The sequence below is a fragment of the Eublepharis macularius genome, chromosome 1 (genome assembly GCF_028583425.1).
Source record: "Eublepharis macularius isolate TG4126 chromosome 1, MPM_Emac_v1.0, whole genome shotgun sequence".
In the NCBI taxonomy this organism is placed as follows: domain Eukaryota; kingdom Metazoa; phylum Chordata; class Lepidosauria; order Squamata; family Eublepharidae; genus Eublepharis; species Eublepharis macularius.
Genome location: NC_072790.1, coordinates 220112018 through 220136140, shown reverse-complemented (window position 1 = coordinate 220136140; position 24123 = coordinate 220112018). Strand labels below are relative to the sequence as shown.

Below are 24123 nucleotides of genomic sequence, written 5' to 3'. Positions count from 1 at the left end.
TCTACACAGTCACATCCCAGGTTTCCATTTCTTAGTCATGCTATTGTGAGAGATGCACTGGAAACCAGCTACAAATATCACATGTAAATCCGATCTTCAAAGGTTGAGCACTCATCCCTTTTCCCTCTCTTCTGCTGTACCTTCTGCAAAAGACCTAATGAAGTTGCTTTTGAACAACAAAGAGATGGCAGAGCCAAGCATACCCTCTCTGGATGTAAATGTTGTGAGCCTGAATCTGTACCCATACATGTGCATTCTTGCATACATAGGTATAAAAAGGGGGTAATCTGGAATCCTCCCCCCACATTTGTTGGCTATTACGGCCAAGGCTGTCCATATTCTTTCTCGCTTGCCTCCTGCTTCAAAATGTCCAAACATGTTATCTCTCCTTTCATTCACCAGCATTCAAGTGCTCTGAAGCCCTTCTGAGTCCAAGTGACTCAGAACCACTTGCATTTAAATAGTTGCCTTAACACAATGCCAGGATAGCCTTTTTCTCTTCACTACTCCTTCGGAAAGGATGACAAATATCTTGAGAATATTTTCTACCCTTGCAAGCCAATTTAAACAGAAAAAAGAGAGACAGAGAGAAAAAATAGCAATTATTAAAAGTGCCAATTAAATAACTTTGCTGTTGACAGCAAACAGATGGGGAAGAGAACACCCTTGCTGGGTGGTAAGTATAGAAACAAATGTTTGATAAGAGACAGAGCTGAAGCAAAATCCACAATGCATGGCTGAGAACACACAGCTGTGGGTGAAAAACAAACACAAAACCCTTTGGCTTCTGAAGTGAGATTCTATACCTGTGCCATGAGAAGTGTCACAGGGAGGGATATCTTCCAACATTACGTATATGCCATTCCCACGTTATATTTGGGGAAAGAGAATCACAGCCAAGTATATAGCTGATGACTCCATTTTTTGCAGGTATACTCTGGGTGTTGCATGGTATTGTTACAAACACACTTGTTTAATGTTAATAATTATTTCTCCCTAAAAAACCTTGGGAACTGCAGTTTGAAGAAGTAGAGTGTTATGGAGGGCTTGGGCAAGCCCAATCTCACCAGCTCTTGGAAACTAAGCAGGGCTGGCCTTCGTTAGTAATTGGATAGGAGACCCCTCCAAGGAAGACAAGGGTTGCTATGCAGACGCAGGGAATGGCAAACTCTCTCTGTTAGTCTCTCGCCTTGAAAACCCCAACGGAGGTTGCCATAAGTCAGCTATGACTTGATGGTGCTTTCTACTGCTGCAACAGCCTCCTCAGCACCCTTGCCAAACTAGTTCGCAGGATTCTTTGTTGCAATATGGAGATGATAACCTGAGCTTACTTGACATAGCTGGATTGCTGAGATGATGTATGCAATGAACTTTTAAAATGTAAGCTGCTTGATACAAATACCAAGTTGAATTTATTATTAAATATTATCTGGAGAAAACATCCTTGCAGAAACCAATGTACTTGTAACACAGCGGATAATAATGCACCCATTCTTCCCAGATCAACAACAGATGCAGTCTGAACCTGTTGGCAATCACTATTGACACTTATGTGACCATACCCTTGACTATAGGATTTGAACCTGGAACCTTATGGGCTGAGGGATAGCCTGGGCCTGATAAATTCCCTGGGACAGTCTCTACTCAGACCTCAGAGTCTTCTTCAGGTATAGAAGGGCAGTAGGGCACTGAAGTGTACAACATTGGCCCCTGCAGTTGGAGGGCAGTATGAAGCCTCTGGATTGGCCAGGCAGCTTGGCTTTCTGTCTTTGCCTGGTCAACAGCTCCATTTCAGTCCAATTTTAATAAGGCTGAAACATACTCATTCAAGGTCTGTAGCATTGCCTAGCCACACCTTAGGCCTGGACACAATACTGGGATTAGGTGTGTGTGTGGATAATTGTGGAAATATTGCAGTTCTAGTGGCATTTTTAACAGCTGTAGTTTTCTAGCAGCACTGCAATTTTATAGTATTTTGTAAATATGGAGCAAAACAAAAACCAAATACTATTATAAGGGTTAACTCTATACTGTAAATAACTGTAATTTGAAAACAGGGAGAGAGATAAAAATGAATAAAATAAGAAAACATGAACAATGTGGACTAACCAATTTTATTGTAGCATAAGCTTTCGAGAATCAAGTTCTCTTCGTCAGATGCATGATACAGAGACTGGTCAAATACAGAGAGGAGGGAAAGAAGGGGAGGAGACAGAAGAGGCAATTAGGGGGGGAGGGGGAGGGTGCAACCAAAACATTCCTTTGCTAGTATATGTAAACATCTCCTTTTGGTGTGTGGATCAGTTGGCTTCAAAGGAGTTTGCCCTGTTAGTTTGTAGCAGCCAAACAGCTAGACCATCCAATTCCAATGCAGTATGAGCCTTCGATAACCACAGCTCTCCTTGCCAGATGCATCTGACAAAGAGATCTGTGGTCCCCGAAAGCCCACGCCAGGTGCCACTGAGCTCCCCCAGACCCCGCCTCTGTAAAGGAAATCTGTTACCTGTGATAATGTGATAACCATTCATAGTCGCTATTCAGTCCCAGCTTGACAGAGTCAAATTTGCAACAGGGCAAACTCCTTTGAAGCCAACTGATCCACACACCAAAAGGAGATGTTTACATATACTAGCAAAGGAATGTTTTGGTTGCACCCTCCCCCTCCCCCCAATTGCCTCTTCTCTCTCCTCCCCTTCTCCTCCCTCCTCTTCTATATTTGACCAGTCTCTGTATCATGCATCTGACGAAGAGAACTTGATTCTCGAAAGCTTATGCTACAATAAAATTGGTTAGTCTTAAAGGTGCTACTGGACTCTTTTTGATTTTGCTACCACAGACTAACACGGCTAAATCCTCTGCATCTATGAACAATGTGGAGAGTACTAAAACTTTGTTTAAAATTTTGACTTAATGATACTATAGTGTGGGTGGGTGTAACTCAATCATGTCAACTGGCTGAAAGTCAGGACAGATGCAAGACTTCCCCACCCTGTGAATACTTGTAGAACCTACTACCATTAACATGTAGTAATAACCGGTAGCTGAGATGGATTTAAAGAGAGGATTCTGTGAATTTAGAATGGGATGTGTCACAACAAATAGACAGATCAACGGAACCACGGGGTTCACAGAATTCCTTCTGGATGCGGGTGGAAAAGAACTGGGGATGCCCATCAGATCCATGTACTCCTTGGGAATTCTCAAGGGAATTCAGCTCACCACTACTGGAAACTGGCTGGACCTGTGGTCTTGAGATCCAGCAAGGCCATTTTTATGTTAATAACAATCCTACGTTTATACCTCTCAAGCTCTGCTGCGAAAGAAGAGAGTGGATCAACCGTGCCTGAATTGTTCTGCAATTGCATTAGCAAGTTCTAGACTGACTTCACTTCAGAGGCACCAAACATTTCAAAGCCAATTGAAAGCAGGATGTCAGAAATATGAGAAGCATTTGGTGATGAAACTGGAGGCTCCAATCAACTCCACTGGAATCACTAAGCACATTTATGATCCTGAAGGCAATATGTAAAGGCTGTGTTGGATGAATGGTTTCTAAATCAATTTTTTTCTTAAAAAAAAAAAAAGGAAGCTGGAAGATGCCAAACTATTTTCATCGTGATGAAGCTGAGAAGTCCCTTTTAGCCAGATTACTTCATACAACACAAATCTCTGTAACCATTTTTGTGCTGCCAAGTAAACCTTGTTTATCTGGATAGGCTTCATTAAATTGCAGTCTATTAATTTCATGCTTAAGTTCCTAATTGAATGTCAGAAGGTCAGCAACAGCAAATTTGTTAGATGCACTCACATCTTGTAACTGCATCCCCAACCACAACCAGACAGACATCTATTGGGATGCAGAGACACAAAAACGGATCTCAAAGTACCTTTTGAAAAGGTAAACTGTCAATCTGGTAATATGCTAATAAAAAAGAAACCCTGCAATCTTAGATCCCACTCAAAAGACAAACCATTATTATTATCTAAACACCATTACAGTCAAAACCATTTATTACTATGCATTACTCCCAATATATTCAATGAAACTGACAAGCTGTCATTGTCATATACATCATATAAAATATCCAAAGAAAATTCCAACGATGTCTACTATAATAAATCAACTTATAATCAATACTGTCTAAACAATTTTGTGACAAGAGTGTAGAATTCAGCTTCCTAAAAATCTTTGCCTTTATTGCTTCCCATTTTACAAAGCATGTTTCTAGCCTTCAAGAAAATGGCGTCTGCTGAAACCTCAGATGCAGGTCCATGAACAGGGGAAGAAGTGACGCACACCTTAGATGTGTGTGTATGTTATGTGCTGTCAAGTCGCCTCCGACCTATGGCAACCCTGTGAATGAAAGACCTCCAAAATGTCGTATCATTAACAGACTTGCTCAGATCTTGCAAACTGAAGGACGTGGCTTCTTTTATTGAACCAAGCCATCTCATTTTAGGTCTTCCTTTTTTTCCTACTGCCTTCTACTTTCCCTAGCGTTATTGACTTTTCCAGAGAACCTTGTCTTCTCATAATGTGAACACCTTAGATGGGGAAGGGCTATTGCTCAGAGGCAGAGCACATGGTGTCACACACAAAGGCTCCATTCAAGGACCTCAGACTGTGGTATCTGGGGCTCTTCTCTGCCTTTGGAGATCTTTTGTCTGTCTTAGTAGACAATATTGATTAAATTACTGCAATGTATTAAAAAAAGAGACAGACATGGATTGTTCAGAAACCCCAATGTGTGCAAAATGCAGCTGTCAGATTATTAATAATAGCTTCTGTGTTTCTGATCCTGTTTTGCCAGTACTTAACAAAGGACCTCTACTGGCTTCCAATTTGTTTTCAGGAACAACTGAAAATGCTCATGTTTACCTTTGAAGCTCACCAGGAACAACAGTAACTAAATGGGTGCATGTTCCTATATGATGCTGCCCGCACACATGCTATCCAAGTACGCCCTCACTTTTGCAGGAGAGGCAGGTAGCCAATAGTGAAGAGGCTTCGTTTGTGGCTAACACCCAGATAGTGCAATTCCTTCCTCAGCATCATTTGAACATTTTCCTACTCAGGAAGTCCTCTGATAGCAATTAGAGACATTTTTCCCATTCCAGGCTTTTGGTTGACATCTGATTGATTTTTTATACTGTCTCTCTCTGTGAACAGTATCTGGTTCTAAAATTGGTTTTATTAGGGTTGTTTAATATATTCGGTAAGTCACCTTGGAGATCTGCACTGACAGAAAAGCAGAACAGACATTTATTAATAAGAAAATAAAAAATATTGGTCTAGATGGAATGATAGTCTGACTCAGCATACAGAGCTTTATTTGGACATTCCCGCCCCCGCCCCCCCCCCCCCACAACAGATCTTGGTGAATCTGCATTGGATAGACCTCCAGTTGAAGAGAAACCCAAGAGAGTCTTTAGTAATTTGCTCTGGCCAACAGAGATGGCAGTAACAGATGAGAGCTGATCCTGAATATTAGGGGAGCAGGTTTGAGGCTTCAGGGATAAACCAAACCATCTGTTTTCCCTCACTCCCATGCCATTTAAGGTTATCGTTATTGTGAAATAAATTATGTTGAGACCCTAATTTGGGCCTGTGGCTCAGTAGTGCATCCCAAAGGTCCCAGATTCAACTGCTGGCATTTCCAGTTAAATGCTGTTGGGTAGCAGGTGTTGAGAAACACCGTCCTCTGCCCTGGACCCTGGAGAGAGTCACTGCCAGTCAGTAGACAATGCTGATCTAGAGAAGACTGCTGAGCAAGTATAAGGCAACTTCATGTTGTTCGTACGTCAACTTCTGACACTCTAAATGTTGTAGCCGGAGGCAAAGCCAAAGCCATCTTGCAGTTTTTGATGGAGAAAAGAGTGAGATATTGCTTTCACCAGACACCAGTGGCTGTCAATTAAGAACGTAGGAAGAAAAGAAAAGTCTTAAGCCTTCTCCTCAGGGCAGTAAATTAAAACAATAAATTTGCCTTGACAAGCAAGAACAAAAAACGCTCATGATCTTGGCATGCAGCAGTACTGGGGAAAAGCGAATGGGTTAAAAAGGCAGGTGCTTCACCATTCACATAGAGCTCTCATTTGAACCTATTAAGCAGCATCAGTCCAACAACTTGATTTCTCCAATTTAAGCAGCGCATAAACAGCTTAATCAGAAATCCATCTTTTTGGTACATAAAGTAGATTCATCGGAAGCCAATCTACTAGTTACATGAAGATTCCCATTATGCCAAATTAATTCAATCTGACTAATTAGAGAGCAGGAAGTTCTTTCAATTATTTTATGTACCTTCTGAGAAACACTCTTGAATACGAGAGCAGACTTCGTTAATTGTGGTTTCCTTAGACTATTTTTTGAACTTGCCCTGGAAAGTCAAAGGCAAGTAGCTGTGTTAGCACCACACTCATAAGCCCTGGAACTCGATCACCAGTGGGGGATGAATGGTGAGGATAAGAGATTCCTTGCAATGGGAGAATACCTATCAGTGCAGGGCACTACATTTGAAGAGGAGCAAAGTTCATCCTCTTCAGCAATTCACCTGGTTAAGGAACACCCAGGAATCTATACACAAATTCTTGGGATCTTCAGTATGATTCCTCCATCTTGGGTGCCCTGCTAAGGCCTGCCCCACCTCCCCACTCTCTGCTCCAGACTTTAACTCCTCCCTCATTAACAAAACGGCAACTATTTATTAAGATCTCTCGATTTTCTCTGCTATTATTTGGTCTTCTTCAAGCTCACCTTGAATCTCTCGATTTTCTCTGCTATTATTTGGTCTTTTTCAAGCTCACCTTATACCTCCTTATACCGCACCCTCATTAATGAACTGCCCCCTTGTTTATTTGAGAGACTTGTATCCTACAAGATTTGGGTCCGGTAGCACCTAAAAGACCCTTGCTTTTCTACTACAGACCAACATGGCTACCCACCTGAAACTTGTATCCTGCAGTCTCTCCATCAAATGAGTCCAAAGGCAACTAAAAGCAGCCTCAGAAACAACAACAGTAAAATACACCTAAAAGCGTTATGGTTGCGAGCTCCGGAGATTTAGGGGTAGAGCCTAGAGAGGGTGGGGTTTGGGGAGGGACGGGACCTCAACAGTGTATAATGCCATAGAGCCCACTCCAAAGCAGCCATGCTCTTCAGGGGAACTACTCTCTATGGCCTAGAGATCAGTTTCAATTTCAGGAGATCTCCAGTCACCACCTGGAGGTTGGCAACCTCAGCACCAAATACTACAGCCGTGACAACTAAAAGCCTAATTTATAGCATTTCTTAAAAATCTATCAACTGCATGAAGCCAAAATAAGAGAAACTGCATAAATTAATCCAGACTAAGAGTAATATGAAAACCAAAACAACATGCATGGGGGTAACACTACACACATGAAAAAAGACAAATTTTCACCTGGCTTTGAAAGTTTAACAAAGCTTAATGCCAGGCAAATAGATGTGGAGTGGGGATTCCAAAGATGAGGCGCCCCTGCACAGAAGGCTCTTTCCCTTTACTCCCCCCGTTCACTTAAGAAGGCAGGGGCACCCTTCACCAAATCCCCTTGACCCTAGCCTCTCCAAACTTCTAGCTGCCAGCCATTTCCTTCCCCTTCCCCTTCCCCCTCCTCTCCACCACATCATCAATGTAACCTTCTTTATCTAGTATACGTTAGCATTTCATTCCTCCAAGGCGCTCAGGGTCTGTTCACAGCTCTCCCCTTATTCACTTTATCCCAGTAGAAACCCTGGGAGCCAGGAAAGGCTGAGAGAATGTGAGTGGCCCAACACCACTTAAAAGCAAGTGGGAACTGGAACCCAGGTCTCCTAGTCTGAGACTATAACCACTAAGACTTCTCTCTCTCTTGCATTCAAACATGCCACTGCCTTCTTGACCTAAGCTTCTCTTTCCAACTATGACCTGATTTCCTTTCTTCCTTTTGCCTGCAAACTCTTAGACAGCATTGCTTGCTCCTGACATCTCACCTCCCTCCAGCTCTTCTCTTGAAAGCCATTACTCCACAGAAACTGAGGAAGATGTTGGAGAGAGTGGGATATAAATAAATAAAACAGCTGTAATATTTATTTTAAAATCTCCTTTTCCAATCTGCGATCTTCCTGATCAATTAACTTACTGATACAATCAATTAACTGGACACAATGATCAATTAATGCTTTCAGCCCTGCTGAATTTGTTCCTGTCTCAGCAGAAGTCAGCAAGACTGAGTGCTCTCCTTGGGCTTTAAGTCACTTTTTGGAACCCTTCTAAATACAGCACTGATTTAGATAGGCTCTATGTTTTTAAATCCAGTTCAGCATTAATGGTTTTAATACCTAAATTTCAGGTGGGTAGCCATGTTGTCCTGCAGTAGAATAGCAATATTTGAGTCCAGTGGCATCTTCAAGACTAACAAGATTTCCAGGGCATAAGCTTTTAAGCGTCAAAACTCCCTTCATCAGATACCATAGCTGACAAAGGAAGCTTGTCTCTCAAAAGCTTGTGTCTTGGAAATCTTGTTGCTCTTTAAAGTGTGACCAGGCTTTAAAACATGACTTCCAAAATTTCTATTTTATGGGCCTACTTACACATCAATGTCACTGAAGAAATGTGAAATATCAGCTATGGAACCATCGTTATTTGGGGCAAGTTTTAGGGTGATACATGTGGGGCCTCACAATTAACCCCGCCTCCACCAACACCATACCCCAACATTCCTTTGTGACCTTGGATTGTAGGGGAAGGATCAGATGTGATAAACAAACTCTCTCATTAGTGTTCTTATTGAAGAAGCCCTGAGAAACTTCTGAGAAACCTGCACACCTGCTACCTCCCACCATGATTTCCTGGAATAGAACTTGAAAAGTTTGCAGAAGGGCTGGGGCACAGAGGTAGAGAACACAGTTTGCATGCAGAAGGTCTCGGCTTCAATGCCTGGCATGTTCCAGTTAGAGGATCTCAACTGGTAGGTGTTAGGAAATATCCTTGTTTGTTAGAATCCCTTAAGATCATCTGGCATTCAGAGTAAACAATATTAAAGTAAACAGATGAATGGATTGACGTTATAACAAAGCTCCACATGTTCACTGCTTGTCCACAATTTTTACAGCAAGTCTTTTCTGCTAATCTCCCTTATTTTGAAGACTACTAAATAAAAGCAATTCCTGAAGTCTGAGTGTTTGTTTGCACGTCTTTGTATTTATAATTTTGCACATGCAGAAACTTACAAATGTATCTCACTATTGCTTCCCCTCAAAAAGACTGTGCCAATTTACATTTCCTTAAATCTTCCCCTAAGAATTCAGTTCCCTGTGCCCCAAAGTAATTTTTAAAATTTCATTCTGAATTTTTCTGATTTGCTTTCTAGCAAATAATCTTGGGTTTCAAGGCAGGCACTCAACCCTGTAAGGAAAGCTGTCATTTCCTTTTGCAATAATAAAATTTCTTGGCAAATGCTACACAAGTATCTTTGTTCTTTTAAAGCCCTGTTTTATAGCTGGCAATCTGCTACGGTGATTACAATTACACTTCCGCCAACTTGTTAGTGAATATGCATAAACCACCTCTCCACATCAAGATGCAGTCAAGTTGGGGGCTTGCCAGTCTCTTCCTCTGATTCCCTTTTAATTTATTCTTTAACTCTGGATTAGGCCATTTGGATTGCACATTCCCTTCCTTTATTCCTTTTTCTTCACCAATGCGCATCAGAATCCACCAATGTGCCATGGAAAAGTAGGAAACCACTGAACAGACCTTCTCTTGCCTGGAAAGCAAGCCAGCAAAAGCAGTTGTCCTTGTTCAATCAGCTGTTACCGCAACAGCACTTTCAATTCTATCGACCTCCTCCTTCAAAATGCACTTTTCCCATAACCCCTGAAGCTATTCTTCCCCTTGTACAGATTTAGAGTGTGGCCACGTATGGAATACTGTGGACACTTCTGGTTGCACAGAGTGGGAAAGATTCTGCAAAGGGCAACTAATATGATTAAGAAGTTGGCAGCACCTTCCCTTTAAGAAGCAGGTTAGAGAAACAACAATTAAAGACGGACCAGGCAGAGAATTATAAAATTATGCAAGGGGAAGAGAGAGAGGACAGAGTTTATTTTCTTCTATCTCCCATAACATGACATGAAGCTGACATACACCTTTGGTCTATCAAGTTCATTATGGTCAACTCTGACAAGCGATGTCTCTCTTCAGCAGACGTCTGCTATCTGATTCCTTTAACAGGAGATGCTGGGGATTAAACCTGGGCCCTCTTGCATGCAAAGCAGATGCTGCCCCACTAAACCAGGTCCCCTGCTAGAACTTGCAGATACCTAATAAAGGTGGTGGGGGCAATAGATTCAAAACAGACAGAAAGGAAGTTCGACTTCATTTAGTACATAATTGAACTTGTGTCATTCACTGCTACAGGATAGTAACTTAATTGCTGCCACATGTGGCATTTAAAAGGATCAGACAAATTCACAGAGGATAGGTCCATCAATAGCTATTAGTCACAATGACCAGTAATCCTTTGAATACCACTTCTGAGTGGCAACAGGGTGGACACTGCATTGAATAGGATACCGGACCTGGTGGACCACTCATTTGATCCAGCAATGCTGCTCTCACCTTCTTGATGAGGACTGCTCTCTTAGAAAGTATCTCTGGGTACTTGGTTGGTTTTCATATCACAGAGCCTGAAACTCAAACCCTAATCTGTACTGAGAAGTCTTATTTCGACTCTTATGTTCAGCACACGATTGTTAGCTGACAGTCCTCAGAGCCGTAAGAACCAGAAATATTTGTAAGGCAACTGTGGAGAAATGCCTTTTTACTTTGGGGCTGGGTGCTTGATGAAACCTCCTTAGAAGTTTTTCTTTCTCCCAGCAAGCAGGAGGAGGGAAATTAACAGCTCCCAAGCATCTCCAAGTACCAACCATCAAAACCTTGGACATGCTAATGGCAATGCTGGTTGGAGGTACTGAAATGGCCAGCTCACTCCTTAGCTAGAATCTGACACTTGGAAGGGACACAAGCTGGGGGCGGGAGTGCATGAGAGGCTAGACTGTAGCTTCCTGGAAATTTCAGGAAAGGATTCTCTGACCTTCAAGAGGTGGGCAAACTGATAATGCAATCCTTTGGCATGGAGGGAGAGGGGTCCGTTAGGGCTCATTCCATCTGGGGAAGAACATGCAGGAGGGAAATCTCACACTGAGCTCCATTTTGGATGGCAGCCTTTGCCACATGGAGCAGACAAAGGCTGGCTGCCTGTACAGAAGACTCCAAGGTAATGGGAAGCTTTTAGTAAGCTGTAACTTCTAAGTCAAAGAGCTTGCCTGAGAAGATGATCAGCTGGGGAATGTAGAGGGGTGAGGGAAAGGACCACTTGCTTACATCTCTTTTTCATATTCCTTGCTCAATCCATTGCTGTATAGACAGTATACCTGTGAGCTTTTTATTTTTTAATAAATTCTTCACTATTTAAAATGCTGGTGGTAGTTCTTTTTATCAGACTTCCACTGTTCAAACACACTATTTAAAATGGACACCAGAGGAAGGGAGATAGTCACTTCTTAAATTCAGCTATTTCCTCAGAAGTGCCCAAGTGAGGCAAGCTGTCCCCCCCCCCCCCCCGTGGTAACCATGCTGAGGCCAGCCATCCCCCTGTGATGCAAACTGTCCCCTCTGTGGTAACCAGACCTTGGACTGTGGGAGATGTGGGCACTAGGCAGAGCCTTAGAACAGCAATACAGAAGGAAACCTGGGACTGGCCCTTTTGGCTGGTAATTTCTAAAACAACTAGTTGGTGACAGTGTACCAAAAGAGAAGCGAGAGAACGACCCACAAGCTGGGTCAGCCAGGAAACTGGTGCATTGCTGGGTGGAGACTCAGGATGTTTACTGGGTGCCTGGACACCCCAGAAGGCTGAATGGAGCGGCATTCAGGGATCAGCAGGGCCATTCCACCAAGCAACATTAAACAAACTTACTGTAGTGGCATTTACTGAAACAATCTATTGGTGACTGATAACAGCAAACCCAATTACCAGCTCAGTGCATTTCCTCGAACATCTCTCCAAATGCTACACTCTTCTTCAACCGTGATTTAAATCTAAAGGAATAATCGGAAAGGGTATTTCTTACCATATGCTACTGTACCTGGTACCCTCTGCAAGCAAAGTATGGGCCACACCAATGAGCCAAGCCCTGCCCTCTCCTCCTGCTCTTTTAAAGATTTTGCTCCCTACTTCTACTGCCTCCCCCACTGAAATATCTGAAGCGCAGTGCATACCTGCACTTGGGCAGGCTCTTTTCAGCGCTGCACGGGAAAGGAAGCTGTGCTTTGTGCCAAGGGCTATGCTGGGAGCCCCTGGGGCTGGCTCTAGGTGAAAAACATTACATCAACATTACATATTATCAAGTATTATTCACGGTAGATTTAAAGGGAACAAACAGAAGAATTACCTTCTGTTCAAATAGCAAAACGGTAGCACTGTTTAAAGTTATCAATACCATGTCTGAGTGAATCCCATTTTTTTTTCTTAAAGAGTGCCAAGTGTTTTCAACTAATGTGATTTACGGTAACATCAGTTCCAGCAACAATGGTAAAATTTATGATGTGCACTTAGTGTTGTTTGTGTATTGCCAAATGGAAAATGAACTTCTATTTTTAAGTCATGATTTTATGTCTCATCCCTCAACCTTGTCTTTCCTCTGACAAGCCCTGGGAATCTGGGAGGCGGGGCAAGAGGGAGAATTAGAAGCTTACAAGGTTGCGACTGTTGAAGGGCTGTCATGTGTCAAAGAGCACCATGCCACCTTCAGATGGTCAAAGACAGGAAGTGAACACAATCTGACCGAACCGAGAACGCTTATTCTGGAGAAAAGTAGACACATAGTAAAGGCATAGATGCAGAGGAGGTAGCCGTGTTAGTCTGACGAAGAGAACTGTGATTCTCGAAAGCTTATGCTACAATAATGTTGGTTAGTCTTAAAGGTGCTACTGGACTCTTTTTGATAGGCATAAATGCAGACACACTTGACATTACTAAGAATGACTTTTGGGGGGCGGGGGACACCCACCCTTCCGATCTAGAGAAGGCAGGAGAAGCAGTTGTGGGTTCCAACTACAGGAAAGCATACTTTAGGAGAACAATGACCACAATGCTGAACTTATATTGCATCTGTATCTTGCATTCCTTCTACCAGGGGACGCAAGGTGTCTTACACAGAATCCCCCAAGTGTCCTGTACAAGCACTGACAATACACAAACCTGCTTTACTTCAGCCCAACTGCTGAATCTTGTGACCTCCAACCCTAAATGAGCATCTGATCATTTCTGCCAAGGCCATAAATACCAAGGATGGACAAGGATCTGGTAGACCCAGGTTCAAGTCACCACTCTGCCATGGAAACTCACTGGGTGACCTTGGGCTTAGCCTAACCTCCCTTACAAGGTTGCTGTGAGGAAAAAATGGAGGAGGGGAGGCCAGTGTAAATTGCTCTAGGTCCTCATTGGAGGTGGGGGGGGGGAGGTGGCGTATAAATGAGGTAAATACAATGAATATTTGTCCCAGGTTCAACAATGTTGTTGAAGCTAAGTAGATCTGGGTCTGGTCACTGAGTGCTGGGGCAGGAAATCTTCTGGGAATTCTACGCCTGCTGTCCAGAGTTCCATTATGGAAGAAAAATGAGATGGACATGCAATCCCTGGAGGCAGACAGGATGCAGAAATGCTTCTGTTGGGGGCCCTGCTAAACCACTCGGCTTGTACCAACAAAGATTCAACGTCTTGCAGATTTTGTTCAGCAGGCTTATTGCCAACAGAACATATGCGGGACTGCCTCTCCCCATATGAACCCCAGAGGACTCTGCTCTAGTGAGAAACATCTGCGAAAGGTCCCTGGCCTCAGGGAGGCCTGCCTGGCATTGACCAGGGCCAGGGCTTTCTCAGTCCTGGCCCCAGCCTGGTAGAACATTCTGTCTAATAAGATCAAGGCCCGGAAGGATTTGTTATCTTTCCGCCGGGCCTGCAAGACAGAGTTGTTCCGCCAGGCATATAAGCAGTGCTAGGCGGAGCCCCCCTGGCTGGTTGATGGTAGAATATGCCCTCCCTACTAGCAGTACGCCCATCTAGTGATTTCCTTTACTGCTAAGATGCAATGGAGAGGGCTATTTGGTCGTTTTTTAATTGTATTTTAATTGTGTAATTTTGGATGTTTTTATGGTTTTTTAACTTATATTAACTGTCTTATGTATTTTAACTTTTATATGCTTGGTGTGGGAAGGGCGGAATATAAATCAAATATATATAAAATAAATAAATAAATATGAAGATGGCAGGAGCCAGTGACCTTTTGACAACCACAGTTCAATGAGGGAGTAGCAATTGCATAACATGGGGAATGGGTCAGGGGTACAAAGAGATGGAGGATTTGAAAGACGAGACATAGTGAAAAAAATGAAGCCATTGGGAATGCTGTTATCTTTGCTAGTGTACCCACTCTTATAAATACTCTAACGTTTATTTTGCATCATGCTTACTACAAGGAGGCTACCTGATAGGTGGTATTACTGAGAGCACTCATTTCAAATGTGGAGCTAGAGGAGAGTTCTGCAGATTCCATGGATGGCCAAAAAGACCAATAAGTGGGTTCTAGATCAAATCAAGCTTGAATTATCCCTAGAAGGTAACATGACAAAACTGAGGCTATCGTGCTTTGGTCTCATCATGAGAAGACAAGATTCTCTGGAAAAAATAATGCTAGGAAAAGTAGAAGGCAGTAGGAAAAGAGGAAGACTCAGTAAAAGAAGCTAAGTTCTCCAGTTTGCAAGATCTGAGCAAGGATGTTTTGGTGGTCTTCCTCTCACAGGGTCACCATAGGTCAGAGGCGACTTGACAGCACATAACACTCACACTGAGAGCAAAGCGATTCACTAAGGAAATGGGCCAACTTCCAGTATCTGAAAATTCTAACTCCAAGTGCTTATAAAACGCTGTGGTGTGCCAAAACTGTCTAATATACTGAGAGAAATGCTGCGCATGAGAAGGTGGCTAGGTGCCTAAGGGATCTTAAGACCACCATTAAAAAGTCTGAAGTCAGATCATTAAAGCTGCTCAAAATAGTGGTAAATGATTACAATCATTTTTAACAAAATGTTAACAGCATTTTGTTACGTTAACAACAACTGAATAATTTATAAGGATAGATATTAAAGGTTAAAGAGCCTAGATAAGATGGGTGCCTTTAAAAAAACTCTAAAACTAATTCAAAACTAAAGTTGGTTTAGAATGCAGCAACTAGACTGCACTCAGGTATGAATTATTTGGAATCAATTTCACCAACATCAGAAGCACTATGCTGGTTGCCTCTTCATCCCTGGCACTATTCAAAGTGCAGGCTATTACTTTTAAAACCTTAAGTGGCTTGGAACCAGGAGGAGACTTAAAGAACCACTTACCCCAAGCTGTGAGTCTGCCTGAGAACTCAGGCCTGCTGTTGAGGCTCTTCTCTGTGTGCTCCCACCTTCTGAAGTGAACATAAGAGCAATTCTGCAGGATCAGACCAGAGGTCCAAGTGAAGTGGCTGGCTACCAGAGATGGCCTTTTCTGTGATGGCCCCTCATCCCTAGTACCACTCTTTCCTTGGCTGTTCACCTAGTACCTGTTCTTAGTTTTACATACTGGGTTAAATCATTTGTACCGAAATGGGCATTTGTTCACTGAGTATTGTTTGCTAGTAGTTCACTTGGAAAAGAGCTGATATGTTTAAACGGTCTGCTGGAGTAGCTATGGTTGCTCTTAGCTGGCAACATTAGCTGAAGGCTTTTTGGGAAACGTAATGCAAATCTTGATTATTCCAACACTTTCAATTAACTGAAGAGCTGAAGAGATTATCCAACACGCCACTGCATTTCCTGACAGCTAGCTCATTGCTGACCCTCGGAGAGGAAGCAGTTGATCATTGATGTTTGCAAACTGGGGTTTGAAGCACTGTTTTTCAAATGTCTTAAGAATAAATGTTATTGCATTTATTTAACATGCAACTCAACATCTAATGTTAAAGTTAACCTTTACAGAAATTATACAATAAAAATTGACATCAAAATGCCATTATTTGGCAGCTTTCCCTCTCTGAAGCAGGACACGCTAAGAATAAAATTGCATGTTTTGAAAAGTGTTGCACCTCAGAGTGCTTCTTGTTATAATGACTGAACCTAGAGGCCATGGATCCAGAAACTGTACCCATAGCCAAAAGAACAAGGCACACCTCCATAAGGACATCTTGAAATGAACAAACCTGTCTCGAAATGTTTAACCTCATCAGGTTCAGTTGAGTATTAGCACAATGCCTTCGAAGTTTGCTAGAGCATTCACAAGACTGGGGACTGCACCCAAAAAGAAAAACTCTGAGTAAAAGCAAAGGTATGAACCTGACTGGATGTTTTTCAGACGCCAGCTTTCCACGATCTTTCACTTTGAGTCAATATGGCCCCAGACATTAAGATGACCTTTAATCAATATACATTACTTCTTACAGAACAACATTAGCATCATCTCGTCTCCTACCTTAGTTCCCCATTCGCCCAGTTCTCAAGATCTACTGCTGCTCATAAATAACCTGCCTTGGGTTGCACTACAATGAATCTATTGCATGTCATCCTGCACTTTAAATCCCTTGGCTGTTAGCCTCTTACCATCATGAAATCTGAGCATTTTTTCTCCATTCTTGATGCACTCATTAGGGGATGGATTCACACAATTTCTCCCTCGCAGTGGACGTTTCTGCGGTCTCAACATGGATTCCAGTCTTGGATTGGTCAGTAAACTGAACCCAGATGGCAACATTCACTAGATGAGGCCTGCATATAACTTACAACCCACTAGACAACTAAACAAGCCTACTAGCCGTATTCTGAAGTCTAACTGCAAGTTGTTGCAGTTCACGACAAAAGGGCAAATACTACAGATTTGTGAAACCCCTAATAGCCATTCTTCACTGACAGGATGTGTTCAGGTGTGCCGGTCATGATGCAGGTGTGCAGGTCATAATGGGATGCCATACATTAGAATGAAACCCACACAGATTGCTACCACAGCTGGAGATACCAGTTAACATGAATTTGCCACCTATAATGTGCTAGGAGCCGCAGAGAGCCCAGAAATGTCCAAGTTTTATTTGGAAGGACATTTAAAAGTTAAGCCTTGTTGCTAAAATTAAAAGATCAGCTTCCACAGTTGGGAATAATGTTGCTAATTCAAATCAGAATGCTAATTTTGCAAGCTAATTTGAAATATGAGAATTTTCTTGAGAACTCCCCGCCACTACAAATTTGATTCATCTCTAGACAAGAGTTGGCAAATCAATAAATAGTGAAGATTTGAGTATCAAAAGTCTAATAAATATCCCCGATATTTGTGTCCAAAAGTACTGGTTTAATATTGCGATTTTTTTTTCAGGAAGCTGAATATATTTGCTTTTAATATTACTTATGTAGGAATCTTTCCTGGGGGACTGGGAGAGGCGTTTTTGGAGCAAACTACACCAAAATTACATCAGAACGAGGACTGGCTATTGTCTGAAGACCACCATCCTGCCAAGTTTCAGCAAGATTCAGGTCAAGGAGTCTGATTCTACAGGCCTCCGGCATGGTGTCTCCTGCTGCTCTTCATTGTTTCCTGTGGAGGGAAAAGCCAATGCTTTCTCCAGAGTAGACAAGAGGGCTCCTCCGAGTCAGAAACAACCAAGATCAAAGAAGAAACCTCGAAGGTCAAAAGGAATAAATTGATATTAAGGCTCTTGAGCGCATGCATAGCTATCTACTATAACCATTGGACTGTATTGTCCTTTGAAGAAAACTCCATTTGAACACCTATAAAGGAACAAGCAAATAGAATTACATCACAGAGTACCTCTCTGGAAGACTTGCATTATACATAATTATATATTTGGATATTTATTGGATATTTATGGGATGATCTATTGATATTTATGTGTATTTATTATTAGAAATTGCATGTTGACACTTGAGCAGTTTGCACTTTGAAATTCAAAAATACATTAAAAAATTAAAAAATTCTTAATATTAATTTATTCCTTTTGACCGTTGAGGTTTCTTCTTTGATAATGCTTTCTCCAGGGCAAAGAAACCAATACCAAACACACAGAGAGCAACTACTGACCCAAAGCCTCTTCAAAAGAACTAACAAAGCCCAACAGAACCAGAGAATCCCAGCAAAACCAACCTGGTAGCACCCCCAGCTTTTGGAGGTTTCCACTCCTGGGTTACTGTGGGGAGGGGGGAGATGACTCAGGCACTCCCTAACCTGCCGCATTCACTTATGAGAGTTGTCTCCTGCCTCCGCTGTAACCCAGGAAACACACACCCCAATCTCCAATTGCCAATCACATGAATCCTCTAAATTGCAAGCAACCTCCTTCTGCTCATCCCTTCATTACCCTCTGCAATCTCAGATGCACCATTTTTACCTGCTGGGCAAGGGGAGAGGTTTGCCTGCCCTTTTTCTCATCCCTAATGGGAAACAGAGATTTAAGCAGCTTTGGCATCTGAGGCACTAAGGACTTCACGGGATTCAAGTACGAGGCAGCCAGGCCGCTGAGTCCTGTCAAACAAAAAGAGTGTCATCAACACGCATCCCATTCTTCTTCCTACTGAAGACCAATGACGCTATTAGCATTCACCTTGAACATTCCAAACCACCGGGACTGGGATTGTGAGAGGCTGAGGATTCCAAAGAACTCGCACAGCTGCAACTGAGGACTGCCTGCTCTGCAATTGTTTGCCACAGCTGTCTTGAATGTTGGGAATTTTATCTCGGAGAATAATTCCAGAGCAGCAGCCATATCAGTACGCTGCCACAAAAATAAATAACTTTTCAACAGCAGGGTCAACATTTACTAGTGATTTTTCCACCCTTTCCTTCATAACCTCAAACACAAATGTTTGCCTAGTGACAATCCACTGCATGCACCTAACGAAGCACGTCCTTGTCCACTAAAGCGCATGCTAGGATAGTCTTTTAAGTGCCTCAAAACTCCTAATTTTTATCCTATGAAGAAAGTCTAAAGCTGGGCAGGGGGGGAATGTTCAGTTTAGGAAGTAGACAACTAAATATAGGGGAGGGATGAGACAAGATTTACAAAATCATGCTGAAGGAGGGAGAAAGAATTTTTCCTTCTCTCCCAATCAAGGGATTAAAACACGCAGGGTCACCCAATGAAATTGATGTGCAGTAGATTCAGAACAAACTGAAGAAAGGGCTTCTTCACAATGCAGAGAAGCAAATTTATGGAACTCGGTGCCTCGAGATGCAGAGGCCACTAGTTTCGATGGACTTATAAGGAGATCAGAAAATTCACAGGGCAAAAGGATCATCACTAGCCGTTCACCATGACAGAAACGGAGCCTCTGGATTCAGAAACAGCATGCCCCCTGAATACTTGAGGAAGGGGAACAAACACTGGTGGAGGGCTCCCACCCTCACACCCTGCTTTTGGCATCTGGAAGCCTACGCTGGGTCACTGTGAGAAGAGAATACTAGATTACTAGACCTTACCATTGTCTAATCTAGCAAGGTGCTACTTATGTTCCTACCTGGGTCAGGAGAACCGTTCTGCTGAGGAGAGCCTGACAAACTCATCTGGGATCTGTTGGAATGTGCTGAAGACTGCGATACATCTTGCTGGCTTTCCCAACGACTCTAGATCAAATATTTAAACAGGGGGGAAGAGAGAGAGGAAAATTCAGAAATAATATTCAGGAAGGGCATGGGAAACTCACACAGAACAAATGACACGTCAGATAAGCAAGTGAGAAAGAACAGAATCCTTGTCCCAGAGAACTGCCCAGCCAGTGCTGGAAGAGAAAGACGTAGGATGCCCTTTGCTAAGCAAGAGCTGCCTCCTGCCATTCATCTAACCCCTATTGTCAGTCCCCCTGCAATGACTATGCTCTCCCCAAGAGTGACCAAATAAGCGATTGTTTTTTAAAACTTTGTATTGCAAACTATTGTTGAGATATGCTTGATCATTGCAGACTGTTAATTGCAACAATTATTGTAGGCATTGTCATGCTTATACTGCATTGTCTTCCACCTTTATAATTCCACTCTCTGAATTTTTTGAAGTATACCTTGCCTCAGGGAGTTTGTTTCTAATTCTGGAGTTCTACTGCATTGTCCACTGATTGTTTTACAGTGTTCAACTCCATCATTTTATATGCTGTAACCCACCTGGACTCTCAGTGAGAAAGGTGGGCTATAAAGTAAATAAATAAGATTTCTTACAGTATTGCTTTTCTGTTATTCTGATGGAGCTGTACTGAATACAAAGGTCAAGTGGAAAACAGCCAGTGCTACTAGATTTGCACATGATTTGCAAAGACATTTGTTAGAACTAGTATTTAGGACAGATGTGCCACAGTGTGTAAGCATGCCTAGCAATGCCTACTCACTGCCTACTAATGTTGCCTTTCCTTTCACTGAACATGTTATTGTTGTTTATTTAATGCTAAAGAATATGGGGTACAGTACCAATAAGGCTTAAATAAACCAGGCCTTGCCTGCCCCCCCTCAAGTCAAAGAGCAACACTGGACTGGATATCAGAAAAAGCAGATTTTGGATTCAACATCTGGTAATGTTTGATCTGAAAAAGGCCTTCCTCTGATTTTGAGCTATAGTTTTGGGAACACGGATTTAAGCAGCACTAGATAAAGGCCTGTGACTTTAGAAGATTTTTGTGGGCTTTTAAAAAGAAGCACCCAAAAAGTGAAAGGGAAGGTGCACGGAATCTGCACATACCAAATGGGCAAGGAGGACTGAGAGCTTTAAAAAATAATGATGGGAATTAGAACTTTGTACTGAAGCAGAGAGTTTGTGTCTCTGTGGAATTTCTCAAGCCTTGCTCTCTTACAGATTTGCTATTTCCAAGTCAACTTATCCCATCTAATATGTTCGTGACAGGCTGTAAGACAGGTCTTAACAGAGGCTGTACTGTTCTGCCATCTCTCAACCACCCTGTATCAGTTCAGGCAGCCAGATTTTCTCCTGAAGAGAAATAACATTAGTTCCATTTGATGTTGACAACAGTTATCTGAAGCTGTCAGTGAACCTCTGGAGCCTCTGGTGGCGGCATAAACAGGATCTGCCAGGTCCAACAAGGGGCAGTGGTAGAGACCCTCACTCGATACATCTGCTTGGACATCCGAGTCCCAGTGAGGACTGCAAGTCAGCATTCTTTGGGAAGAACCTGTTGAATCCATCACCCTTCCCTTAAGCACCGTTAGGCTGAGAGAGGCAGAAAGCAGCAAGGGCCCATCACTTCACACTCTCTGAAAAGGTTGTAACAGAGAAAGACAAGAAAGCCTATTCATTATCTGTCGGAGAGAAAAAATCTTTGCCAAAGGACTGGACACCGAGGTCAGACTTCATTAAACTAATTCTCAACAGCCACTTTAAGAACATCATGCTCTTTGGCGCACGTTGGGGCACAAGGTTGTCGCACAGAAATCTCAATACTTTCTGAAAGAGCCTTTCTGCCACCTCGCACAACAGCCGTGCAATTTGCCATCCTTACCCACACTCCTGAGATGAGTTGCAACCGCCTCCAGCAAGCAGCCAGTGGGCGAACTGCGGTTGGTGACCTTGCCTCTCATAACCAGCACCACCACCAGCCTCCCCACCCTATCTGCACCCAGTTTCCTTTCACCTTCAGCTGCTACTTGTCGGAGAAATAGCACATCACAATTACACCTCTGAGAGGGCTGAACTCAGTTTGGGGAGAGGTAAATGCTGGAGTCTCATCAAGGCTTTCAACACTTCCTATTTACAATTTTGAGAAAGAACAGCAAGGAAGCCAAAGCAAAGGCAACAGAAGCCTTTAGGCAGTATCACACCATGGCACACTCCAAGCACGTGTCAAATCTCTGCTTCTAGCAGCATCCAGGGGAGTCAATGCAAATAAATAAATAAAATCCAGCCTTACGCCAGCCCTGCTGTGCTTGCAGCCCTTGTCTGATTTCATGCACACCCCAAGACACAATCCCACTGTGTGCTCTCATTTAATCAATATGCACACTGCTTAAAAAAACACACCCCAAAGTACGCCGATTCCTTTTTGCAACATATGTATTCATCAATACTCCTTTGCCCATGATCTAGTGAATGCTTCGAGATATCTTCATGTGTGACATTTTAAAATGAAGAATGTTGCAAACTGCCTGTTTGAACAAAACCCAGAAATGGAAGACTTAAAAATTGCTAAAAAACCCCAAGTGATTTGGGATCCCAAAATCTGGGGAAAGAATTCAGATGGGGAAAACTGCAGAAGCATCCCTACCAGAAACCTAGCTGGAAGATTCAGCTTCCGCACTGACCACTTGCTTGATTAGACCTCCACCCTAAATAGCTTACAGTTCACGGGAAGGGGGAAAAGAGCAGAAGCAGCTAGCATGTAATAGTTGTAAACGATACTTACTTAATTTATACTCCCCAATGGAGACCCAGAGCAGCTTACATCATTCTCCTCTCATCCATTTTATCCTCACAACAATCCTGTGAGGTAGGTTAGGTTAAGCGGGTGGGACTGGTCCAAGATCACCCAACAAGCTTCTATGGCAGAGCAGAGTTTCAAACTTGGGTCACCTAGATCCTAGTCCGACACTCTAGCTGCTACACCACACTGGTTCTCATCTTGGAAGATCCCAGTCAGGTGGGCAAGCAACAATTCTGCTCAGCAAAATACTGAGCACTAGTGGTATAGTGGTTAACAGCAGCAGGACTCTAATCTGGAGAACCGGGTTTGATTCCCCACTCCTCCACTTGAAGCCAGCTGGGTGACCTTGGGTCAGTCACAGTTTCTAGGAGCTCTCTCAGCCCCACCCACCTCACTGGGTGTTCTGTTGTGGGGATAATAATGACATACTTTGCTCTGAGTGGGTGTTAAGTTGTCCTGAAGGGTGGTATATAAATCAAAAGTTGTTGTTATTAAATGTCTGCTCACTCATTGGAAAAATGGAGAATATCTGGAATTGCTGCTGGCACAGGGGGGAAGACTATCACTTTCATGCCCTGTCTGTGGGCTTCCCAGAAAGTATCTGCCCAGCCACTGTTCAAAACAGAATGCCAGATGAGAGGAAGTGTGGTCCAATTCAAGGAGTTTTCTTTAGAAGAAACGATCCCAGGCCAGGCCAAGTTGTGGTGTGCTCAGGATCATGTTGCCCCCTCCGAGCTGCTCACTGTGATGGAATCCCATTTTTAAGCTTCTCATTTTGGGGGAAAATGCTGCGCTAGTTGCAAAGAGTATCTAATTTCATCAGCCTGAAGCTTGAACATCAGAAAAATGACTCCAAAGCTGCTATCACGGATTCTACATTTAGAAACACTTGTCAACTTCTTGTTCTGTCTGCTAAATTTGCAACTTAACAGATTTCCTCCCCGCCCCCAATCAATGCTGATGCAAACATGTCTTAGCCCTTCTTCCTGCCTAACACTGTCAGCAGGAAAAAATACACCACAATCTTAACTGAGATGTCTGTGTGTTGACAACTCAATGTGCAATTCCCCCCCCTTCCTTCCCCCTGATTTGGTTCCAGCTCCAAAGGGACTACAAATGGGTTTGGCATACCCAGACTGGCAAAACTTGTGATTTATCAAGTCAAATGCAGCTGGTGGCCCACTGGTGGCTTGGTGAATTTCCTGATGAACACAGAAAGCTGCCTTATAGCAAGGCAGACCACTGGACTATCAAGGTCAGTATTGTCTGCTCTGACAAGCAGGAACTCTCCGTGGTCTCAAGCAGAGGTCTTTCATATCACCTGGGCAGGGAGGTTATCAGTCATCTGGCAGAACACCCCAAATATAGCTGGAGTACTGCGATTGGCTCTGCGGCTCACAAGGTATGCACAAGTGGTTTTGACCAAATCAGGCACAATTCCTATAGAAGCCGGATCCACGGCAAACTAGCCCCAGTCCTGTGTTAAGCACTCTGCGACACAGCAAAATGGCTAGGAAACAAGCATTAATACATGCCCATGCAATGCATTCATATGACATCTAACTCAGATCCTGCACTGTACAAAGGGGCCCACAATGTTAATCATCTATCCAGA

General features: G+C 43.0%; 1 protein-coding gene across 2 annotated transcripts in view; it reads right to left on the bottom strand.

Moving 5' to 3' along the window:
* KIF13B (kinesin family member 13B) overlaps positions 1 to 24123 on the bottom strand; it is a 156941-nt gene that overhangs the window by 8931 nt on the left and 123887 nt on the right. For both annotated transcript variants that reach the window (XM_054988278.1, XM_054988287.1), the window contains 2 exons: positions 19611 to 19716; positions 18485 to 18618 (listed from right to left, as the gene is read on the bottom strand). In XM_054988278.1, the coding sequence (XP_054844253.1) occupies positions 18485 to 18618; positions 19611 to 19716 (240 nt within the window). The remainder of the gene's footprint in view (positions 1 to 18484; positions 18619 to 19610; positions 19717 to 24123) is intronic.